The sequence below is a fragment of the Sus scrofa genome, chromosome 11 (genome assembly GCF_054392235.1).
Source record: "Sus scrofa isolate SSC_HxYL_T2T_F1_AM1 chromosome 11, Sscrofa_HxYL_maternal_Yorkshire_Landrace_v2.0, whole genome shotgun sequence".
Lineage (NCBI taxonomy): Eukaryota > Metazoa > Chordata > Mammalia > Artiodactyla > Suidae > Sus > Sus scrofa.
In genome coordinates, this window is record NC_139393.1 from 3482074 (window position 1) to 3503885 (window position 21812).

The following is a 21812-nucleotide window of genomic DNA, read 5'->3' on the forward strand; positions in this document are numbered from 1 at the left end:
CAACCCCATCGTAAACAGTTTCAGTTATTACATCATGCTGCAGACGGAGGCTAGCCCAGGCACTGAACTTGACAAAGGCGCTTCCAAGTGCCAGGGTGGCTCCCGGTGGAATTCTGTGATTCCAGCACCACCCCGGTGCAGTTATGCGTTATGAGCCCAGCTTCACGTAACCTTCCCTTCAAGACACGTGGCCCGTGAGGATGACACAAGGGCCCTAAACAAAGAAAAACCAGCACATTCTGGAAAAGAGCAAAGCCCAGTGCAGCCCGAGTTTTGAGAAGGAGATGCTCCCTTTCCCCTAAGACATTTAGGTCTTCCTTTCCTAAGAAAAGTTAAATTGCTAATGTTCAGATTTCCACATTTTGAGAAAATGTTAGTTGTGGGCAGTTCTTTTTTTTTTTCTTTGTTTCTTTCTTTTTTTTCTAGGGCTGCACCCATAGCACATGGAGGTTCCCAGGCCAGGGATGGAAGTGGAGCTACGGCTGCCAGCCTACACCACAGCCACAGTAACACGGGATCCGAGCTGTGTCTACGCGTTGTGGGCACTTCTTGATTTGGAGATTGTGAGAGCAAGTGACCAGGGAAAGGAGACATACTTTTCATCATTTTTCAGAGCTTTTGCTTTTGTTATCGGAAACCATGAACAAACATGAGCAGAGAAATTATACCACAGACCTACAATGGTCAGGAGTTTATCAGTTTCGCCCAACTTGTTCCCAACAACTTTCTGGATATTTTGTTTATCTATGTTTTTATTTAATTTATTTATTTTCTTTCTTTTTATGGCCTCGCCACAGCATCTGGAGCTCCCGGGGCAGGGATCAGATTCGAGTTGCAGTTGGAACCTCCATCACAGGGGGGGCAACGCAGGATCCTTAACCCACTGTGCTGGGCTGGGGACTGAACCTTCGTCCCTGTGCTGCAAACATGCTGCCGATCCTGTTGTGCTGCAGGGGGGACGCCTACGTATTTTAGAGTAGGAGGCTCAGCGGGTGTCACAGCTGTAGCTCAGGTTTGATCCCTGGCCTGGGAACTTTTGCATGGTAAGTGCTCAGCCAAAAAAAAAAAAAAAAAAAGAAAGAAAAGAAAAGCAAATCTCACATATACCATTTCCTGCCACAAATATTTAGTATGGACCCATCACAAATAAGGACTTAAAAATAGCTACCCTAACATTAACAGAATCCCAGTGAACAAACAAACAATAATTCCTTCTCTGACTACTCAGTCCTGTGCAACTGCCCCCCTTGTCTCGAAATGACCTTTGCATAGCTGGTAGGTCAGTCTCAGAATCGGACACGGCACACACCACATTTACCCGACACAACTGAAATCAAACCAAACCTGTCCATGAGCGCGGCAGGTACCAGAGCTTTTGTATTCAATGCACGTGTGGAGGCGGGGTCCCAGCAGCACCTTTGATGGACAGGGGGACCCGGCACCACCCACTTGTAGGGCGGCTGGGAGGCCAGCTCTTGGCAGACAGAGAAGGGTGCACAGTCTGGGAGACGGAGATGCTGCAGCTGGTCTGGCAGGTCCTTTCCTCCCCTGGGCTTATCCCCCAGAGCGGATGACGGAAGTGGCAGCAGGGTTTTTTTTTATTATCATTATTATTTTCATTTTTAGGGCCACACCCATGGCGTATGGAAGTTCCCAGGCTAGGGGTTGAATTGGAGCCGTAGCCACCAGCCTACACCACAGCCACAGCAACGTCGGATCCTTAACTCACTGAGCTTGACCGGGGATCGAACCCGCATCCTCATGGATGCTACTCAGGTTCGTTTCTGCTGAGCCACAGTGGAACTCTGGCAGCGGGTCTTATAAGCAGCGTCCAGCTCATCTCCCTGGGCAAAGGAGCCGCTGGGAGAGGCCACGGTTGCAAGGAGTCCAGAACCCCTCGGCGGCGGCGGGGGGACGTCTGCGTGGGACACGTGGGCGTGGTTTCTGTGCCAGCCAGCAGGGCCACTGTGGTCACGGGCTGGTCGGACCCACGTGATTTCCAGCTGTGCTGAAGTTACGACACAGGGTCCCCGGGGACAAAACCGACTCCACAAAGGTGCTGCCTGATGCCAGTAGCAGGAAATCTCCAAATGTGGCGACTGGAAGGTACGCGCGACCGGGGCAGAGAATCTCAGGCCTCACTTCGCCCCCAGGTCTACGTTGTTCCAGACTCAGGGCCTCCTTTCGAGGCAGAGGCCAGTGACCCTGGCATGGGGGGGGTCCCATGACTGTACTCTTCCTTCTAGACATTCCCCCCCGCAGGAAGGGAGGTCCCCCCAGCAGTAAATCTAAGCCATGCTCTTTCTGGAACTTCTTCCTGAGCTGTGGCCTCAGCAGGGAGCGGGCCTGTGTGGGTTCCTGGCTGGACAGAAGGCCTGGCCCAGTGGGAGGCGCTTAGAAGGGACAGAACGGGGGTTGGGGGGTGACTGCTTGGGGAAGGGGTCTGACTGGATATCGGAGCAGACTCAGAGCCTGGGGAGATCACCTCTCCCACGGGACTGCTCTTGCCAAAGAGGCTGCTTAACAACCATCTGCACATCAAGCCCCACACGGCAAAGATCCGTCTCTGTTCCCGGCCGTCTGGATGCCCACTCAGTGGGTTCACAACCGAAAGTGGCCATGGTGGCAGAAATGGATGCCAAGCCAGGGCTAAACCGCGGGCTGTCCCCTCCACACAGTTAATGACATGGTTCCTTGGAGGAACCAGACGCCTACTTGTGGGAAGCTGATTACAACAGACCCTTTTCATAACGGATCTGTCCTTACCAGAAACCACACTTGTTCTAGATTTGGGTTTGTTTTCCTAGCGCTCAGACCCCTGCCGGAACCCCGCCCCGCACCCCTGGAGAGAGGCGGGCCAGGGGCCAGTGAGCACCCATGTCACTAGCTTCAGCTCGTTTATGCCATCCAGAAGCAGGGCACCCGGGCAGGTGACAACGGGGACATGAAGTGGTGGAGGCAGCCGGGGGACAGGTCTGGAGGTGGCCATGCTGACCTAGGGGGGCAGGTGCACCAACCCGGCAACCATACCAACGTGGCAACCACAGGTGGTGTTCAACACGGGGGCAGCGGGGTTTACGATCACTTCATCTCTTATTTGCAAAATACTTGCTTTCCACCAGTAATACTGCTGTCAAAACTGAATCTTTTCCCCCCAAGAGGGAAGTCCTTCCACAGGAGTCCACAGCCCTGCACCGCTGAAAAAGGTGCCAGGCGGGCATCATGGGCTCCCTCCTCGTGGCTGGGAGATGCGCCCAGAGGAAGACAGGCTGTCCCTTGTGGTGCCCGCCCCCATCACTTCTCGCCTGGACCACCTTCCAGGCAGCCGCCCTCCTCCGTCCTCTCCCCCAGGTCCGTCCTCTCTAAAGCCCAGCTCAGAGCCAGTCGCTCCCCAGCTGCCAGGGCCTCCTTCTGGACCCGGATGCCCACTGGATCCAGCCTCTCTGCTACCTCCAGGTGGCACTGTCCTCTCCCACCTTGAGCCCCGACTGGTACCCTTGGCCTCTCGCTGAGCCTGACATGCCCAGCTCTGCCTGACCATGGGCATCTGATGCTCGCTTCCCGGATCTATGCCCCTGCTCACTCCCTTCCAATGTCACCTCCTTGCAGACACGAGGTCCCCTCTGCCACCCTTGTCCTCCCCCACATCGGTCCCCCTCCATCTTCTCCAGAGCAGCCCTTAGTGCTGAGATAAGCCTACTTCTCTGCCGACAGAACCCCTTTAAGCGCCGGGACCTAAGCCTTTGGATGCTCTGGCTCTGCCTTATCCCAAATGGTGAAAGCAGAGCCTGGCTCAGAGCTCTGCCTCCACACGGCGTCTTCTGCAGATGAACTGATTTCTGCAGAGACCGCGGGGACTCGGAGCAGCAGGACCACCGCCAGCTCAGAGCCTGGAGTGCAGCCCGCAGCACCTCAGCTGCAGAGACCAGGTGCGGGTGGGCGCTTGGGGACGGGACGAACAGCGTCACAGGCCCTCTGGGCACCTCGGCCCTGGCATCACGTGCGGACGTACATGTACTAGTCACGCGGTTCCTGGCTCCTCCCACCCCCTTCCGCCGAGATGGGGTGCGCTGCTCACTCTCACTTCTGGGCGTAAATACCGATGAGGCACTGCAGCGGGAGCCAGAAAGGATGCAGTGACCTCGGGCGTGGAAAGAATCACAGCGATTGGTCAGCCTCTGGGCTGCTTCCCTCCAGCGAAGGGGTGAGAGGGTGTGCATTAAACATAATCAGTGCATCATGTCACCATCCCGGGCCAGGGATCGAACCTGCACCATAGCAGTAACGACGCCAACTCCCCAACCACCAGGCCACCAGGGAACTCTGAGAACAACGTTCCTTTATGCATACCCCCCACCCGCTTTATCTTTCAGGTGCCACCGCCCTGTTATCCCCGTGCCTAAGCCGACTGTATGTGACATACGGGTGTGTCGTGCTCACGGCTGTTGCCTGGCACACGGGTCGCCCTCCACAGACATGGCATGAATGAATGAATGAGGGAGCTGTCAGGATCCAGTTCCACTGCGGATACCACTTGGACTTCCTCTGGGGAACAAGCTCCCCTCATCGGGGTCACACGGAAGACGAGCAGCCCCTGTCTGTCCCTGTCCCTGTCTGAGTCCCCCACGTGGTGGACGTGTCACCTGAGCTGGAGAGCTGAACCTCCATCCTGGGACTCTGACGCCTGAGTCACCGAGGGAAGGGCGGACGGATCACGCCTTCCTTGGGTCCTTCCATGTGGCTCCTGGCCTCTGGGGAGCGACCATGACTGCCCCCCGCCTCCTGGCTGAGTTCCCGGCCAGCCCATCGATTCTGGGAACACCCGACACGCTTTCCAGACATCCTCTTTTTGTCAAACTATGCAGAGCTGGGTTTGGTTGCTTCTCAGTTCTTTCATGCTCCAAAGAACGCTAACATCAAAATAAAGCAAAGCGCCTTTAGAGAAGGCGCGGAAACGAGCTCTATGAGGCCGGGTTGCAGGAGAAAGAGCCTGTATCCTCAGGACCCAAACCAGACTCTTTGCACTTGTGCGTCTTCTTGTTAAACCCCTGAGCACGTGTGTACACGTGGTGTAGGCTGCAGTCATGGTGTGCTATGGGTAGAACAGTGCCCCCCGCCCAAAGATGCTAACGCTGGGGGACCTGAGGCCACAGGACCTAGGAGAGAGGCCGGCAGAGGCTCCCCTCAGGCCTCGGAGGAGCCCACCCCGCTCCCAGCCTCCAGAGTTAACTTGTGGTACTTTGCTAGAGCAGCCTGAGCAAACTCAGACAACAAAGTATGATTTTATTTCCGTTTTCCCCCTCACTTTTTCACCCGAGGGGTCATTCTTCACCGGGTTTTCCTGATGCTGTGAACTGTTTGGAAGCAGTCACCGCGTAACACTGGACGCCCGATTCTGCTGCAATTCCATTGCTTTGACCTTGTCCCTGCCCAGAGAAGGCTGGGAAGCACACGTGTGCACAGAGAGTTTCTCTCCTTCTGAACAACTTTCTCAAATGCACTGGCAGGCGCGGGTGACTGGGTCACAGAAGGAACTGCTGTGCAGAGGGTGTCACTGCATTTGTCACCGCGGGTCCACAGGGGAGCAGGTGTGGGCGCTGAAGAAGCTGCCACATGAAAGGGGAGGAAAGAGATTCCGGGCAAAGGGAGCAGAGTGGGGGTGGGGGCAGGCGGCAGGGGACACCAGCAGGGGCAGAAGCTGTGGGCGGCAGACGGGCTGCAAACTCGTGGAAGGCACTGAGATTTGATTCCAGCGAGATGCGGAAAGTAACAGGAGCTGAGCCGCGTGGACAGAAGGCTGGCCTGGGGGTGGAGGTGGGGGGCAGGGGCTCTGGGACAAGGCCACCCCTCCCCGCCCCCCTCAGCCAAAGGACCACAAAGTAGAGATGCTGGGAAACCCCTCAGCCTCCAGCTGCCTCCCAGTCTCTCTCTCCTTTTCACGTGCCTGGACGCCTCCTGAGCCAGAAACCAGGCCGCACGACGAGGAGACACCTTTGCTTACTGTGACTCCCCGAGCACCCGCCGATGTGCGCGGCCCTCCCAGGACACGCTGCCTGGGTCCCATCCCTCGGGACCTTCTCCATCCCGTCTTTAGAGCCTTCCCCCACCTTCCTCCTTTGCCCTCTGTGGTCCCCCGCAACTCCCTCCCCCCGAAATTGAAGTGACAACCAGTGCCTCCTTCAAGCCTCTAGAAACAACACTCTAAATTCCGCCCCTTCTTGGGGCTCCGGTCACCACCGTCAGTCCCAAGGAGGTCGTGCTCACCAGCCAGCGAGTCGCAGTGCTGCCCGCAGCCCAGGCCCCCGCAGCCCGTCCATCACCGGCCTCACCGCACGGCGCCCCTTTCAAAGCTGAGACGGTAGAGCGGCAACCAGAGCACAAAGCGTTCTCTCTCTGGAGGGAGCACAGTCTGGGGGAGCCTGGGAGTGAAAATTCTATTTGGCGATTTGAGCCCCTTTCTGCTATTTTCGGGGGGCAGGGGGTGCCTACTTCACCCCGGGGCTTTCTGATCTGTCATAAGAGCATCGCCCCAGCATGGGGCTGAAACCAGACATGTTCACCGGCAGCTGGGTATGTGCCATCCTGTTCCTGCCGGTGCCCATGGGCACTGCCCAGTCTGCAGACCGGCTGGGAGCCGAATGCAGATGTGGGGAAGAGGTCCATTCTTGGGACCTAAAACTCATTCCACGAATTCAAGTCAGCAAGTATTTTCTGGGAATGAAACGAGCAGACCCAGTGGGGCTCCTGGGCACAAGCCTTTCTGTGTCCCCCGTGTCTCGTTTGGAGGGAACAGGCTCCACGCAGCCTCCTGGACCTTCCCTGAGTCCCAAGGGCAGGTCCAAACAGGTGCTGGTCAGGGAAGGAAGGAAGGGGATGCAGAGACCAGGGAGGTGCTGTCAAGAAGTAGTGCAGCCTGGGGGGCAGGTCCTGGTCCCCCCCCAGAGGATACACACAGCAGTAACTCTGAGCTCCTGTGCAGGACCGAACCCCTGCCGGATGGGAGACGTTAACCACAGAAACCTTCCTCGTTCTAGAGACAAGGTCACAGCTTGATAACCTTGAACCACAGAGGCTCCGCAGGAGACCCCCTGAGGCCAGATTCAAGGAACACAGGCCCTGCACACACCCTGCTCCTTCTCAGCACCGCACCCACGAACCACGGCTATAAACCCTTCACCACATCCTTCGGGTCCTCCAGGGCGGGACACAGGGTTTGGAGGCCTGAGCCCGCTGCCGTGTCCCCCTTGGCCTGGCAGAGCGCTTAAGCGACTCTCTTCTCTTTCACCCTGAACCCTGTCTCTGAGATTCTGCTCGGCCTCAGTGTTCAGAGGCTGGATTTCGGCAACAGTAAAAGCACCAGGAGAGCATGTGAACTGCTCCATCAAACTCTTCTGTGGGGGCAAGACTGTCCGGGTGGGTCTCAAACACCCACAAAGGGCTTTAAAAGGGTTCAGGTGAACCCTCCCATCCCCCCCCACCATTCGTGGTCAGATCTCCAGGCAGGCAGTTGGTTCGTGGTCTCAAGGTCAGTGTCACGGTGATGGCTCAGAGCTCGCAGGATGCCCTCCCCGGACAGGGACTACCCAGCTCACCAGGCAGAAGCGGCTCCGACAAGTCTTCCCCCGCCCCCACCGGGCCCAGGGCAGGCGGACAGGGCGCCCTTGACTCAGCCCAGTTGATGGAAACTCACCACCGGAGAGCTGCACCCCTGTATCCCCCACAGGGCGCCCCGAGACTCACTGTTGGATGCTCTCATGTGCCGCCGGCGTCCCACGCGGTCCAGCCCGATGGGGGTGCTCTGGGAGAAGACGCAGGGCCGCAGCCGGGCCGACACCGCCTTGTAGGGCGGCACCTGGTGGGCTGGCGGGGGCGGCCGGGCCGCGGGCTGCGGAGGAAAGGAGGGTGGTGAGACGCGGCCAGGAAGTGGCACCTCCCGGGGAGCTCAGCATCCTCACCTCGAAGCCCCTCCCAGACGTGGGCCGGTTTCCCCAGACGACGCCCAGGCCGGGCTGCCCCAGCTCCAGGGCGATTTGATTCCAGCAGGTGCCCCGCTACCTGCTCCTCGCAGCATCACGTTTCAGCTCCCCTGGAGGGACACCCAGGACAGGCTGGAGAAGCAGGTGTAAGAGGAGCAGAGGCTGGAGCAGCGAGGAGACAGGAGACAGAGCCCTGCCAGGGCTCCCCTCCAGCCCCCGCAGGTGGGGACAGGCAGCTGTGGATCAACAGGAGGGTGGAGCTTTGTCTGGGAAATGGTTTTCCTCAAATTGAGAATCCTCTGTGTGCTTTCATAAAAATGTCGGCACATTCCTTTCCAGGATGGGGTACCCCAGGATTCTGAATCGCCTTCCCTGTGCTCTACAGGAGGGCCTGGCTGTATGGACTAGTTTTATAAGCCCTTTTGATTTTCCACGTGAATCGGGCCTCGGCCACAGCGAAGGCCAAGTCGGTTCATGCTTTCTGTAGGTTTTTCTAGCATTCTCTACCCAGTGCCCCCCATGCGCAAACAGCGCAGAAAATGAGCTTCTTCCACTCGTTCCAGATGCTCTGACCTGAAAAGGTTCCAAGTGCGATAAATCTTCCCTAGACTGTGTTTCAAGTTAAAACAGAGGGCAGCTGGCTTTCGTTCAGAATGACTCCCTAGCTTGGGGGGCATCTTAACACAACAAAAACTTTGAGGTATTCTTCCATCGAATTGGTCTCTTAAGAGTTCAGTTCACAGGTGGGGGGTAGGAGGGGTGGACTGGGGTTTGGGATGGAAACGCTCTATGGTTAGGCTGCACAGCTATAAATGGAATCAAATTCACGGAATGACGTAAAAAATTTTAAAAAGGAGTTTGATGCAACTTAATTCCATGAAACAAGAAGTTTTTTTGGTATTTGCTATAAACAAGCATTGTGCTGGCTTAAAGGGAGACTGCAAACATAAAATGCAATGGCAATAGAGAATGTATGGGTTATTTATGGTATCAGCTAACAAGTTTTTTTAAAAATGAAATTGCCACTCGTGTTCGGTAAACCCTTGACCATGGCTGGGGTAGGAGGTTCATTGAGATTTTATTTTACTATAAAATCCTTCTGGGCCTATGTTGAAATGTTTTGTGTCTCCAAAGGGCTCTCTGGGTATCTGATAAACACTCGTTGAATTGCTAGAACATACTAAGGGAATGATATTCGGATTTTAGTCTATTGTCAAAGCAGTGACAAAGCTGCTTATACAGAGTAAGAAAATGGTAAAAATACACATTATTTTCTTATCTCCTAAAAAATCCATTTATTTTCTTCTCTACGTTTTAAGGATAAGTGGCACTTTCTCTTCCCAGATTTCTTCTTTCAGGAAACTCACCAACTCACTGTCCCCAGATGACTTAGAACAAAGCGCACACCAGTTTCGTGATCCCAGAAAGACAGAAGGTTAGTAAGAGACATCCCAGTGTCAGGGGGTCAGTTCTATTCATGCACATTTTCAGAGTCAGGAAGAAAGGCAGGTGAGCAGACGCCAGCATCCTCGAGGCGGAGAGGAGGAAGGAAGCGTGTCTGTTAAGAGTCTGCAGCCGGAGGAGAGAGGCCGGGAGGCTGGAGGGCGGGGGGCTTGGTGGCCGCAAAGCCCGGGCTTACTTGGGGCAGAAGGGTCTCCGCGTCCTCTGTCTGGCTGCTTCCGTAGAAGCCCACCCCGCCGATCACGGAAATGGGGCGGCGTCTGGGGCCCCCTCGGGGGCCGCCCCCCGCAGGGGTCTGGTCCGCAGGGTCGGTGGAGGCCCGGCTGGGCTGCTGGACTCCCTCCTCTGTGTCCTCTCTCTGGGGGTCTGTGGCGATGGAGTCCTCGGGAATGGACACACTTCGGCTGACCAACTGGCCGTAGTCGGAGAGCGGCCGGGGCCTGGCCCTCGTCCCGGAACCCCACCTCCTCCTGGTCATCCTCTGAGCCTCCGTCCTCTCTTCCTCGGGGGGCGAGGCCGGCCTCCAGGACTCCTCAGGCACAACCTTTCCAAAGGCGAACACGTTACAAGGACATCCGGGAAGGCCCGCCTGCCTGCCCCCTCCCCAGCCCCCTCGAGGTGTCTGTGCGCTGGAAAGACGCGTGGATGAGAACCGGCAAATCCGCCTTGAACTGGAGGCTCAGTTAAAACCCGAATTTCCCCTTGTCCCGGGGAAGGCGCTTCGAGGGGCACAAAGCATGGCGTCGAGGCAGCGGGGAAAATAAAGTAAAATAAATAAATAAAACTCTCATTTCAGTATAGACGTCTGGTGGTGCGGGCTGAGCCCTGGTCAAAGGTATAAAGAAAACCAGCACCATATGGTGAGTTCATAGAAATAACTTCTAATGACACGAGGTGTCCCAGATACACGTAATGCTAAAGGAGAAAAGCCCTCAGGCTGCACCTGCCTGCCGGAGGCATCTTCTGTCTGGGACAGAGGTGCCTGAAGCACATTACGTCTGGGCTGCTCAGCCCGACACTCGGGAGCGTAAGTGGTGCCCAGGGTTCCCAGGACTAGATCAGTTGCTAACTAGCTGGGTGCACCGGAACCAGCCCTAAGTAACCTTTCTGGATCTCAGACTCCAGACCAGCCAGCCCCACAGGTGGAGCCTACAATCCTGAATTCCGCACTGTTTTCTAATGTTTCAAGTCATTTTTTCAGAGGCAATGCAACGTCCCTGGGGAAGAAAAACCCCAAACCATGACGTCTGCCAAAGGGCAGCCCTCTGCTAAAGTGTGGCAGGGCGACAACTGGCTCTGTAACCCAGGTACTGAAGGTCTGAGCACTGGCTTCTGCCACTGTCCCCTTCTGGGTCCTGGGAGTGTAACCGAGCAGGGCCCTTAGGGGCTCCTGGGACACAAGCCTTTCTGTGTCCTCCGTGGCTTGTCTTTAGGGAATAAGCCTCAGCCTCCGTGATCTTCCCGGAGTTTCCAAAGGGCAGTTGCTCTTCAGGGAAGGGAGGGGACGCAGAGACCAGGGAGGAGCCGTGCAGCCCTGGGGCAGGTCCTGGTTCCTCCTCAAGGAATATACACAACAGTATCTTTGAGCCTTTCTGCAGAACTAAAACCCCCAACAAAGGGACGCACTACCTGATGAAGCATCTTCATTCTGGGAAGAAGGCGGACCACCAGAACCAGTCCTGGGGCCACAAAACACCAGCTTTGAAAGACAATGCCAACTGGCCTCTCCCCGGATCCCTGATCCTGATTCTACTCCCCAAACTATAAAACCACCTCCTGGCCCCTTCCAAGGCGGACAGAATCTTCAAGGCATTCGCCTGCTGTGGCCCCCTTTGCCCGGCAAAGCAGTAAAGTTACCTTTTTCTCCTTTACCCCAAACTCTGTCTCTGTGTTTCCATTTGGCACCAGCAGACAGAGGCCGGATTTTGGCAACAGAAGCGGACAGTGGGGAGTCAGAGCACCCGCAGCCACTGCGCTTAGAAGGCCGAACCATCCCAGGCTTCACTTGACCTGAAGATAAGTCCATCTCAGCAGACCCTCAAGTGTGGGCTCCAGGAGGCTCTGCGGGGGAGGGGGAGCAGAAGTAGCAGGCACAGACCCCCCAGCCTGCTGCCTCTGCCCCTCCGTCCCCAGACGTTACCTAATAACAAAATGGAAATCAAACGGAGCCAGAATCAAATGGAGCAGGGTTGGCAAGGGCTGCACTAACCAGGCCGGTCCTGTGACTGCAGAATAGGCAGAGAGGCCACCCTGGCCCAGGTGCCCGCAGCCCTACCCTGATGGCTGCCCAAGGAGGCCCATCTCCTGCTAACGGGGCAGCTGAGCCAGGAGAGCTGAGACCTGGGGAGTGAGGTGATGGGCCCTGGGACAGGCAGACAGCTAGCAACACAGACAGCCACGGGCTTGTAATCTCTGTCCCCTAAGCCATATGTCTCCCATACACCAAGTCACCTCTGCTCAAGGGACAGCAGGGTTCAGCCATCACCGCTCCTTTGCTGTCTGCCAGCCTGGACCACTATTTGTCCTTCATGTCACCTCTGCAGGGTCCAGGATACAGCCCTGGGGCAAAAACACCAGTATGAGCAGAGGGCATTTAAGACCAGGTTTTTCTAAGAGCTCCCGCTACGGCGCAGTGGGATCAGCGGCGTCTCAGGAGCACTGGGACTCGGCTTCCATCCCTGGCCCCGTGGGGTGGGTTGAGGTGCCAGTGTAGCTGTAGCTGCGGCGTAGGTTGCACCTGCAGCTCAGATCTGATCCCGGGGCCAGGGAACTCCACACGCAGCCAAAAGAGATTTAAAAAAAAAAAAAAAAAAAAAAAAAAAAAGAGGAGGCTTTTCTAAAAAAGAGGTCAGAGAAGGACTTCTTGACCACTTCTGTGTGTAGAATAGTTCGATACTTCAGCCCATCCATGACATCCTATTTTTTTACTTGCTTCTCTTTGTCATTTTCTGGTTCGTGCATCTTTCAGTATTTTGCATATGGGGGAGGGGCAGGTAACGCTGGCTGTTACTCGGAAATAGAACTTCCAACTTGGAGACCGAAGCCAAAACAAAGCACAGAAAAAAGAAAAACCACCAGCTTGGTCTTCTGCCGAACAGGCAGAGCTCCGCTGTTGTAACCTCTTCTCTTGGGACAGGATGCGCCTTCTTGCGACCAGGCGCCGAGGGGAGAAGCCACCACCCAACCAGACTCAGGCACCAAACCGTCCGACCCCATCTGTGGTCCTGCAGGCCCTTCATCTTTTCTAAAAGCCCCTTCCCACCTCCCGCTCCTTGGGATGCGCTATAAACCCCCACTGCTAACCACTTCCTGCAGTCAGGGCTTTCCGTCAACTCCCACTTAATCAAATCTGTCTTGTCTCTCATCTGACTTTTGTCCGTTTCATTCCCACACATCCAGAAAAGAACCTAAGAGGGTGGATTAAAATTTTTCCTGTGACACCGTGGGAAAATATGAGAGCAATCAGGGAACAATGAAACATTTTTGCATTACATACCTATGAACGACTGGTTATTATGGATAGTTCACCTAAATTAACTAAATCAAACGGCACAGACAACCTAAGCACTCTGTGAGAGGAAAACCATTTATATTACTACCTGGTTTACGACAGAAAGGCTCAGAAACACTATGCTGGAAAAACAGAAGTACGATAAAATTACAGGCAAAAAAAATCATCTGCTCGCAAAATCTACGTGCAGTTGGGTTTTTCGGTTTGTGTTTGCACTTATGCAACCTGTGGCCTGCTTTCCTCACCAATGCAAAAAAAAAAGAAAAGAAAAATGAAAAAGAAAAGAAATGGGTTTAGGAAAACCAGCAATTGTCTTAGTTGTTCAGGTACCAAGTTCTGCAAGCAAACCCACTCCAGGAAGTGCTGGGGCGGGTGGAGGAGGAGTGCAGAGGGCGGGAAATCAGAGCTTGACCGAGAGGCAGCCCCCACTCAGGACGGCCCCCCTGGGGGCGTGAAAGGAGAAAGCACGCCTTCTAAGGGGAACCGAATATACCAGGAGTTGCGGAAATCAGTTATCAGAATCATAATCCATCATTGAAATGTCCATTTTTCTCCTTGCAAAAGTACAGAGAGGGAGGGCAGAATGGGGGGCGGGGGACCCCCTCAGATTTCAGCTCACGTTCAAACAGTGATGCTTTGTCAGAAGACACTGAGATGCCTGGAAAAAACAAATGGGAACTTTGAGGCAAATCCCAAAACGGAGCCCTCTTTTCCCAAATGCCATGTGCTTCTGACATGTGACCTGGGTTCACTCAACCTAAAAACACCTGACCAAGCCCCCCCCCGCCAAGAAGCAGCCGGTGACATACCCAAGACTGGGCCGCAGGCAGCGGACCCCAGACGCACTGAAGACACAGGCAGGTGGCCATATCCCTGCTGGCTGGGCTTTGGCCTCGCTTGAAAAGCCCTCTCCTTGGGTATAAGCGGCTGGGCCGAGCTCTTCTGGTCCAGATTCTCCTCCCAGCCCAGCAGCCCAACTGGGATCAACCTCCTGAAGTTTGACCTTGACCGGCCAACTCACACCCAAGTCATCAATGTCAGTAAACAGACCTGTTGGCAGCCTCTTAACCCTTGCCTCCCAGAACAGTTTAAAGAACTTTCCCTAGTGGACTGGGGCTGGGGGAGGTGGCATGTTTTTTTCCTATACAAGACTCCTTTCTTTACAAAAGTCCAAAGCCAAGACAGATCCTCGGCTCAGAGACGTCAAAAGATTTTTGGAAACCACAGCAAGAGTAAATAATTAACCTGCGGGAGACGCCTGATGCCACAGAAAAACCGAGATTCCCTTCAGAAGCTCGGTTTAATGTGAGTATACAGACAGAGAACAAACTGTGGTTACCGGGGCGGGGGTGCGGGGCGGGGGGCACATTGGGGGAGGGGATTAGGAGGGACAAACTACTAGCTAACAGGATAAATGATACAGTGCAGAGAATACAGCCAATATTACCTAAGAACTATAAGTGCCATAGAACCTCTAAAAACTGTGAGTCACTCAGTTATATACCTAAACCTTGCGTGATATTATATAACAACCATATCTCAATTCAAAAACATGCATTAAATATTTACAGAAGACAGTATTATGAATTAAGCTGATTATTGTGAAATGCCATTATCAAAAATAATAAAAGAATGTCGATACAATAACAATGGAACATAGGAATTAAGAGGACTGCAGGAGTTCCCGTCGTGGTGCAGTGGGTTAAGAATCCCCTGCAGCAGCTTGGTGGAGGCACAGGTTCAATCCCTGGCCCAGGAACTTCCTCAGGCCTGAAATTCGGCCACAGAATTTAAAAAATTTTAAAAGTAAAATTAGGAGTTCCTGTCATGGTTCAGTGGAAATGAATCTGACTAGCATCCATGAGGACGCAGGTTCGATCCCTGGCCTTGCTCAGTGGGTTAAGGATCTGGTGTTGCTGTGAGCTGTGGTGTAGGTCCAAGAGGCGGCTTGGATCTGGTGTTTCTGTGGCTCTGACATAGGCGGCGGCTACAGCTCCGATTAGACCCTTAGCCTGGGAACCTCCATATGCCGTGGGTGCGGCCCTAAAAAAAAAAAAAAAAAAAAAAAAAAAAGACAAAGATAAAAGCTGTCATACTCTGAAGTACTGATGAGATGAGGTATTTTAAGATATCAGCCCAAACTGTCCTAGGACGTGAAAAAGATCCATGATTCCCGTTGCTGAGTCTATCACAGATGCTGCTGCAATTGTGCCGGTCTGAAGCCTACGTTCAAAATAGAAGGAAACGCTGCATTTCAGCTGGAAAATGGTGAAAGTAATAATAAAATCCCCAACTTCCAGATTTCTGGTGAGGATGCCGCCAGATTATAAACATAGGCGAAAACTTGCCAGTTGAGATAACAGCGCTTAAGAGTAGCCTGTGCGCCCTCGACGTGCTCCAGCTCCAGACAACGGGCCTTCCGACCTTCTCTGCTATAAAGTCGAAAGAGCAGCACCTCCCTCTTTAGAGCCACACGTTATCACCCCATTTCCCTCCAGTGGGAGTGGCTGTGCAGGGAGGCCCCTTATCTTCAGCCCAGGAGAGTCCTTGGAACAGGGCGTATTAACACGCGTCCTAGGAATTCCGGGAGGGATCCCACATCCACGCCCCCTTCTGAGGTGCTGAAAGCAAGAACAAGGAAATCGTTGCAGATTTAGAAAACGTTTGAGCCCCAAAGACATTTTCCCCTTTTTTGGTTCCTTTGAAGACCAAAGGGGGAGTTCCCCGGTGGCCCGGTGGGTTAAGGATCCAACATTGTCACTGCTGTGGCTGGGGTTCAGTCCCTGGCCGGGAAACATTCACTTGCCATGGGCACGGCAGAAGAAAAAAAAAAAAGAAAAGCGAGAGAGACCAAAGGGATAACATCTTACATTCATTTAAAAGTGCCCCTTTCCTCGGTTTATCAAGCTATAACTGACAGCACCATAGATGTTCCCGGGGTGGGGCAGCCTAACAACCCCACCTACCTGTCCTGGGAAATGATTAGCGCAGTGAATTTAGGGAACCTTCCTCACGGTGAAAGCAGCTGCTTACATTCTTCCCAAAGCCTCCAGACTCCAGGACGGCAATGTCCCCAGAGTCAGCAGCCGGGGCTGCAGGCAGGTAAAAAGCCTCGAGCATGGGGCAAGGGACGAACGGGGTCGGTGGATAAAGGAGCAAAGAACTGCACACTTCTGGGCGCTCAGGAAGCGGCGCTCAGCCTGCAATCACCACCCACGGCCGTCCCTCGACGACCCGGTGGGAAAGTTCTCCTACTTGGTCCTGGACGCGGGCGGGACGAGGCAATGCATCTTCTCCAGAAAAGTCCCTCCGCTGGGGACAGAGGGAGGGAAAAGATTAGGACTTTTTTTTTTTTTTGTCTTTTTAAGGCTGCACCTGCAGCACATGGAGGTTCCCAGGCTAGGGGTGGAATCGGAGCTGTAGCCGCCGGTCTACACCAGAGCCACAGCAACGCAGGATCTGAGATGCATTTTCGACCTACACCACAGCTCACGGCAATGCTGGATCCTTAATCCACTGAGCGAGGCCAGGGATCGAACCTGCAACCTCATGGTTCCTAGTCAGATTCATTAACCACGGAGCCACGATGGGAACTCCAGATTTAGGACTTTGAAGACATCTCTTTACCATGAACAGAAGGGAACGGACGCAGAGGCCGTGGTGGCGGGACGCTGGGAAAAGGGCTCGGAGAGGAGTCAGGGGAGGAAGGACGCAGCTTCGCTGGGATCCTTTGCTCTTTCGGCCCCTCGCACTGATGACAAGTAGATCCTGTCACCCCTCCTTGAAGCTTGTAAGCGTCCAGCCAATGGACGTGACCAGTGGGGTCAACCCCAAGCCGGATCAGGTTGAGTCCCCGGGGCTGTGGGCACGGGGCCTGCCCAGAAGGAAGGCGAGGCCCCCAGATGCCCCATGCGTTTCCCTTCAACTTCCATCGAGGGACGTGAGGCTCTGACCCGTGTGGCCGCAGAGGACACCTACCCCACAGCCTGCAGCGCGGCGGTCCCGCTGTGGGGCAACGGCATCGGTGGCATCTCTGCAGCATCACAGGGAAGGTTTGACCCCTGGCCCAGGGCAGTCAGTGGGTTAAGGATCCGGCATTGCTACAGCTGTGGCCTAGGTTGCAGCTGCGGCTCAGATCTGATCCCTGGTCCTGGGAGCTCCATACGCCGAGGGGTGCTCAAAACATTTCTGTGCTGTGGGTTCGGGGACAGGGGCTGCCGTGCTTGACATCCGTCACAACCGGACGGTCTAAGGCTCCGTGCCACCTGCCCAGGACCTTCCAGGCCAGCGGAGCTCTGGCCCCAGAGTCACACCATCGCCACTGTCCACAGTGCTTCCTCTCCTGGGTCATCGGGTGACCCACCGAAACTGCCTAGCCCACCCCAAGCAGCCAAACCCCACCCAGGAAATGAACAGCGCAGGGACCAGCCGCGTGGGAAGATGCTGGACGAGGAGCAAGAGAAAACAAGGTGGGGGTGGGGGTGGGGACAACAGCATCAGCACATGACATGGGGTCTTTACTGAACTCCTCTCACTGAATCTCAGAACCCTTGCAGCGGATATTTTAAATCCTGTTTTCAGATAAGGAAGATGAAGACTCCACCAAAGACCAGGAAACCAGCGAGTGGTCAGAACTTGTGTGCAGGCAGGTCTGGGCAGGACCCCTCCCCCGGCTCCGCCCCAATGCCGGCCCTGGTCCAGCTCAGCTGCCACCAGCTGCGGGGCTTGGGAGGGGGTCTGTAGCCTCCCAAGACTTCAGTTGACTCATCACTGAAAGCAAATCCCAAAACGCTGACCTCCTTGGCAGGGCAGCTGAGAAGGACCTTTACTAGCTGGAAAAGCATCAGAGAAGCCTGAGAGGTGGCTCCTGACGCTTTTAGTTGTAAGAGATGTTTAAAGTTCCCGAGGGAGCTGGTAAAATTTCAGTGCCCAGCAGTGGGTAGAGCCACGGCCACCTCACGCTCTTCAACATACTTTATGACTTACTGAATTAATCACGTTTATAGTTGTACAATGATCATCACAATTCACTTTTATAACATCTTCAACATATTTTAGACCAGATGCCTCGTTCCACCGTTTATTTCTAGCTTGTAAGGTTTTAATTTCAGCTGGGGGGAATTGTTTGTAGAGATTCATATCCAGTTAAGATGAGTTCGATGCAATAACAGGATTGTAAGCCAGGTTTAAGGCTCTCAGGAGTGCCTCTTGCCTAAGCCAAGAATTAGCTGGGGTAGACCCGGAAGAGAAACGCCCAAACCTAACAGACTGGATATGAATAAGCCAGAGGGGCCTCAGCCCGGACAGCAGCTCTCAAACGCCGGGGTTTGGGACCTCTCCCTGAGCATCGCGCAAAAGCCCAGATGATCCATCCTGGCTTAGCAGCTCCGGGTGGGGCTCGGGATCTGTGCCGCCACACTGCACGCCGGTGGACTCGCTCCCAAGCCAGAGGGTAGAATGGTCCGCAGCTCTTTGCCGAGCCAGTGCGAGGAACAGGACGATGCAGGCGGCCACAGAGGTAAACGTAGTGATTTCCTGCAAAGACGGCCCCAACTCCTCAGGGGCCAGCAAGGCCCTTCCCCATCACCGACAGGGCCGCTCCCATCCCTCACCCGCCCTGCACAGCCCTGAGCACCCACGGCAGCATCGCCCATCCAACCTCCACTACAGAACCGGGGAGCTATTCTGGCCACTCCCAGCAAACAGGGGAGGGGGGAAGCCCAGGTCACTCCCCTGACTCACTGTCCCGCGTCCTGTACCTGGTACCTCCCCACGCCTCCACCTGGCCTGGAAGGCCCTGCGTCCCCCTCTCCACGGCCACCCTGCTGTCCCCATCCTGATCTCCCGCAGGACCCCACCGGTCATGCCCCGCCCCCGCTCCCCCCCCGGGGGTGAAGGGCTCTGCCTCGGTGCTCCACCGTCCCACGGTCATTCCCCATCACCAGCAGCACCATCATTCCTCTGCATCCCTATCGGCCAATGGGAGTTCCGGCCCATGGGGCTAAAATAGCTTTCTTTTTAACCCTTCGTTCCCCTCTATCCAGCGCCCAGCAGGGAGGTCACAAAGGGTGACAAGACAGGCTTTATTTAGCAAGCGATGCTTCCTCACTCTGGCCCTCCTCACATATCCTGCTTCCTCCCCCACGTCTCAGGGCCTTGCTGCCTCTGAGCCCCTTTGGCGACAAAGTCCCTCTAGCTTCCGCTCCCTTCACCTTCCGCCCCAACTCTCTTTACTGATGGTAGACGGGTGACTTTTTACTGACTTCTCCAGCACGCAGTTCTGAGCCCGGCCCTTCTCCACTCAAAACCCTCCTCGACCTCGCAACGGTCATCAAGTGATGCAGAGTCTCACCTGGACTCCAAGAGTCCAAATTCGGAACCTCATGACGTCATCCTTGGTGGGCGGGGTCCCCGCATCAATGGGGGCCCTACTTCCTGGTCTCTTGAATCACAGACGATCTCTGTACATCTGACCCTGATGCCCCCACCTCCTCTCCATAACCACCTGCGGAAACCGCCCTTTCTTCAAATCCGGTCTGACCACCCCCATGAAGTCTGCCTTGATTTGGGACCTGGGCAAGAGCTAGAAGTCTTCTGAACTCTCACAGCGTTGTGGTTTTACCTCTTTTGAGGGATTTAATCCATTCTGCATTTCCTGCTATGATTTAGATACATCTTAGGTACATCAATAATCTCCTCGACAACACCCACTATTCCTCAGAGCTGCACTGAGGGTCATACCTGGAAGGTATCCAACAATCTGATGTGGTATTTTTTCTTTTCTTTTGCTTTTGCTTTTTAGGGCCGCACCAGCGGCATGTGGAAATTCCCAGGCTAGGGGTCGAACCAGAGCTGCCACTGCCTGGATACACCACAGCCACAGCCATGCCAGATCTGATCCGCATCTGTGGCCTACACTGCAGCTTGCGGTGGATCCTTAACCCACTGCGCGAGGCCAGGGATCGAACCCATATCCTCACAAAGACAGCATCGTGTCCTTAACCCCCTGAGCCACAATGGCAGCTCTTGATGCAGTGAGTTATTGAATGAGCTTACAAACCTCCCAATCCTCCAGGAAGCTGTAACATAGTGGATGTCAAAAACCAGTTCTGGAAAAAACTGACCTTGACTGGCCCCTGTCTGGAGAAGTCGGGTCAATCCAGGATGGGAAAACCATTAAATGGACAGTGAACACCAGACGGGGACAGCCAGTGTGAAGCCCTGGGCTGAGTGCTTACAAGGAAACTTCCCTGGTGCTTACAAACCTCCACGTGCCACCCTTGAGCAAGTCAAGGGCTTGCCTGACGTTTGATCTTTTAAATGGCAGAGCCAGGATCCCAACCAAAGCAGAAACATTGCCAAAAGACCAAAGTTCCCCAGAAAGGAGTTACAATGGCTTCTCACCACGTGAAAGAGCTTCGTTTATGGCACACTTCGGCACCACCAGGAACTGCAGCATCCAGGCTGCAGGACAAAGGACACGCCCTCTCCCCTGACCTAATTCAGAAGGGGGAGTTCCTGGATCTGCACCTTTATAAGGGAAGAGGTACCAACACTCTAATGCATCTTTAAACCAAGTAACAATTTTAAAGTCTCGTGGGCCAGATGATCGTTGTTACAACATTTTGCCACCAGGTGGCAGGAGTACACCGCTAACCAGGCAATTTGGGGCCAGTGCTTGACAAAAGGTGGCTTGACATGTCCCCGGCTCTTTTCAAGGTAAGGCTGTGTGCGGTTTTTCAAAGATTATTTTGTCACTTTGAGTATGGCATGTTATAAATAAGTGATTCTAAATCAAAAAGTTATTTCTCCTTATTGAAAAACTGCAGTATAATATGCATTTTAAATAGCATAATATACACACATTTCAGCCTTTTATAATTCAACAACTACAGCTCAAACTAGCTTTAAACATACAAGTAGAACCACACTATCAACAATTTTGGTTTTTTTTTTTTTTTTTTTTTGCTTCCTAGGGCCACACTTGCGGCATATGGAGGTTCCCAGGCTAGGGGTCGAAGTGGAGCTATGGCCACCAGCCTAAGCCACAGCCACAGCAACGCTGGTTCGGAGCCATGTCTGCGACCTACACCACAGCTCACGGCAACGCTGGATCCTTAACCCACTGTGTGAGGTCAGGGATCGAACCCGCAACCTCATGGTTACTAGTTGGATTCGTTTCCGCTGCGCTACAACAGGAACTCCATGCTACCAATAAATTTAAAAATAACACAGAGTGCATTAAAATATGGTAAAGACTAATATTCAGTTTTGTGTAAGACTATACATGAATATTCAGTTTTGTGTAAGTCTATACATGATTGACCAAAACTGTTTCTGTGAAGGCTGGAATTCTTGCATTTTTCAAGGTGCTTTTTGTTTGTTGTTTTGTTTGCTCCATTTTGTTCATATTTGTTTCTGTGTCAAAATAAAAGAGGTTCCAGTTTATATTTTACAAGTACTTCTCTGCAAGTGAACACTGAAGATCACCCACAGATAAAATGCAAGTTGGGTAAAACCGTCGTAATATTTTCTGTTTTTGACATTTACTGTAAAAGCACAAGAGGAAGCTTCATGTGCTGCATATGGATTTTTTGGAAATGAACACAGCTTTAAAATGTAATGACCAGGAGTTCCTGTCATGGTACAGCGGAAATGAATCTGACTAGGACCATGAGGTTGTGGGAACGATCCCTGGCCTTGCTCAGTGGGTTAAGGATCCTGTGTGCCGTGAGCTGTGGTGTAGGTTGCAGATGCGGCTTGGATCATGAGTTGCTGTGGCTGTGGTGTAGGCTATCAGCTACAGCTCCGATTGGACCCCTAGCCTAGGAACCTCCGTATGTTGTAGGTGCAGCCCTAAAAAG

At 53.9% G+C, this 21812-nt stretch overlaps 1 protein-coding gene across 8 annotated transcripts in view; it reads right to left on the reverse strand.

The window, feature by feature from the left end:
* The window catches only part of SPATA13 (spermatogenesis associated 13), a 244267-nt gene that overhangs the window by 34380 nt on the left and 188075 nt on the right, over positions 1-21812 (reverse strand). For 3 of the 8 annotated variants that reach the window (XR_014818968.1, XM_021065472.2, XM_084981242.1), the window contains 2 exons: positions 9616-9981; positions 7741-7885 (listed from right to left, as the gene is read on the reverse strand). Coding sequence is in view for 6 of the 8 variants with exons in the window: in XM_021065472.2 (XP_020921131.2) it covers positions 7741-7885; positions 9616-9981 (511 nt within the window). In the remaining 2 variants the exon portion in view is untranslated. Of the gene's footprint in view, positions 1-7690; positions 7886-9615; positions 9982-11294; positions 12258-13757; positions 13936-21812 lie in introns of those variants that run through there. The other 5 variants (XM_084981245.1, XM_084981244.1, XM_084981246.1 and 2 more) reach the window with 5 other exon arrangements.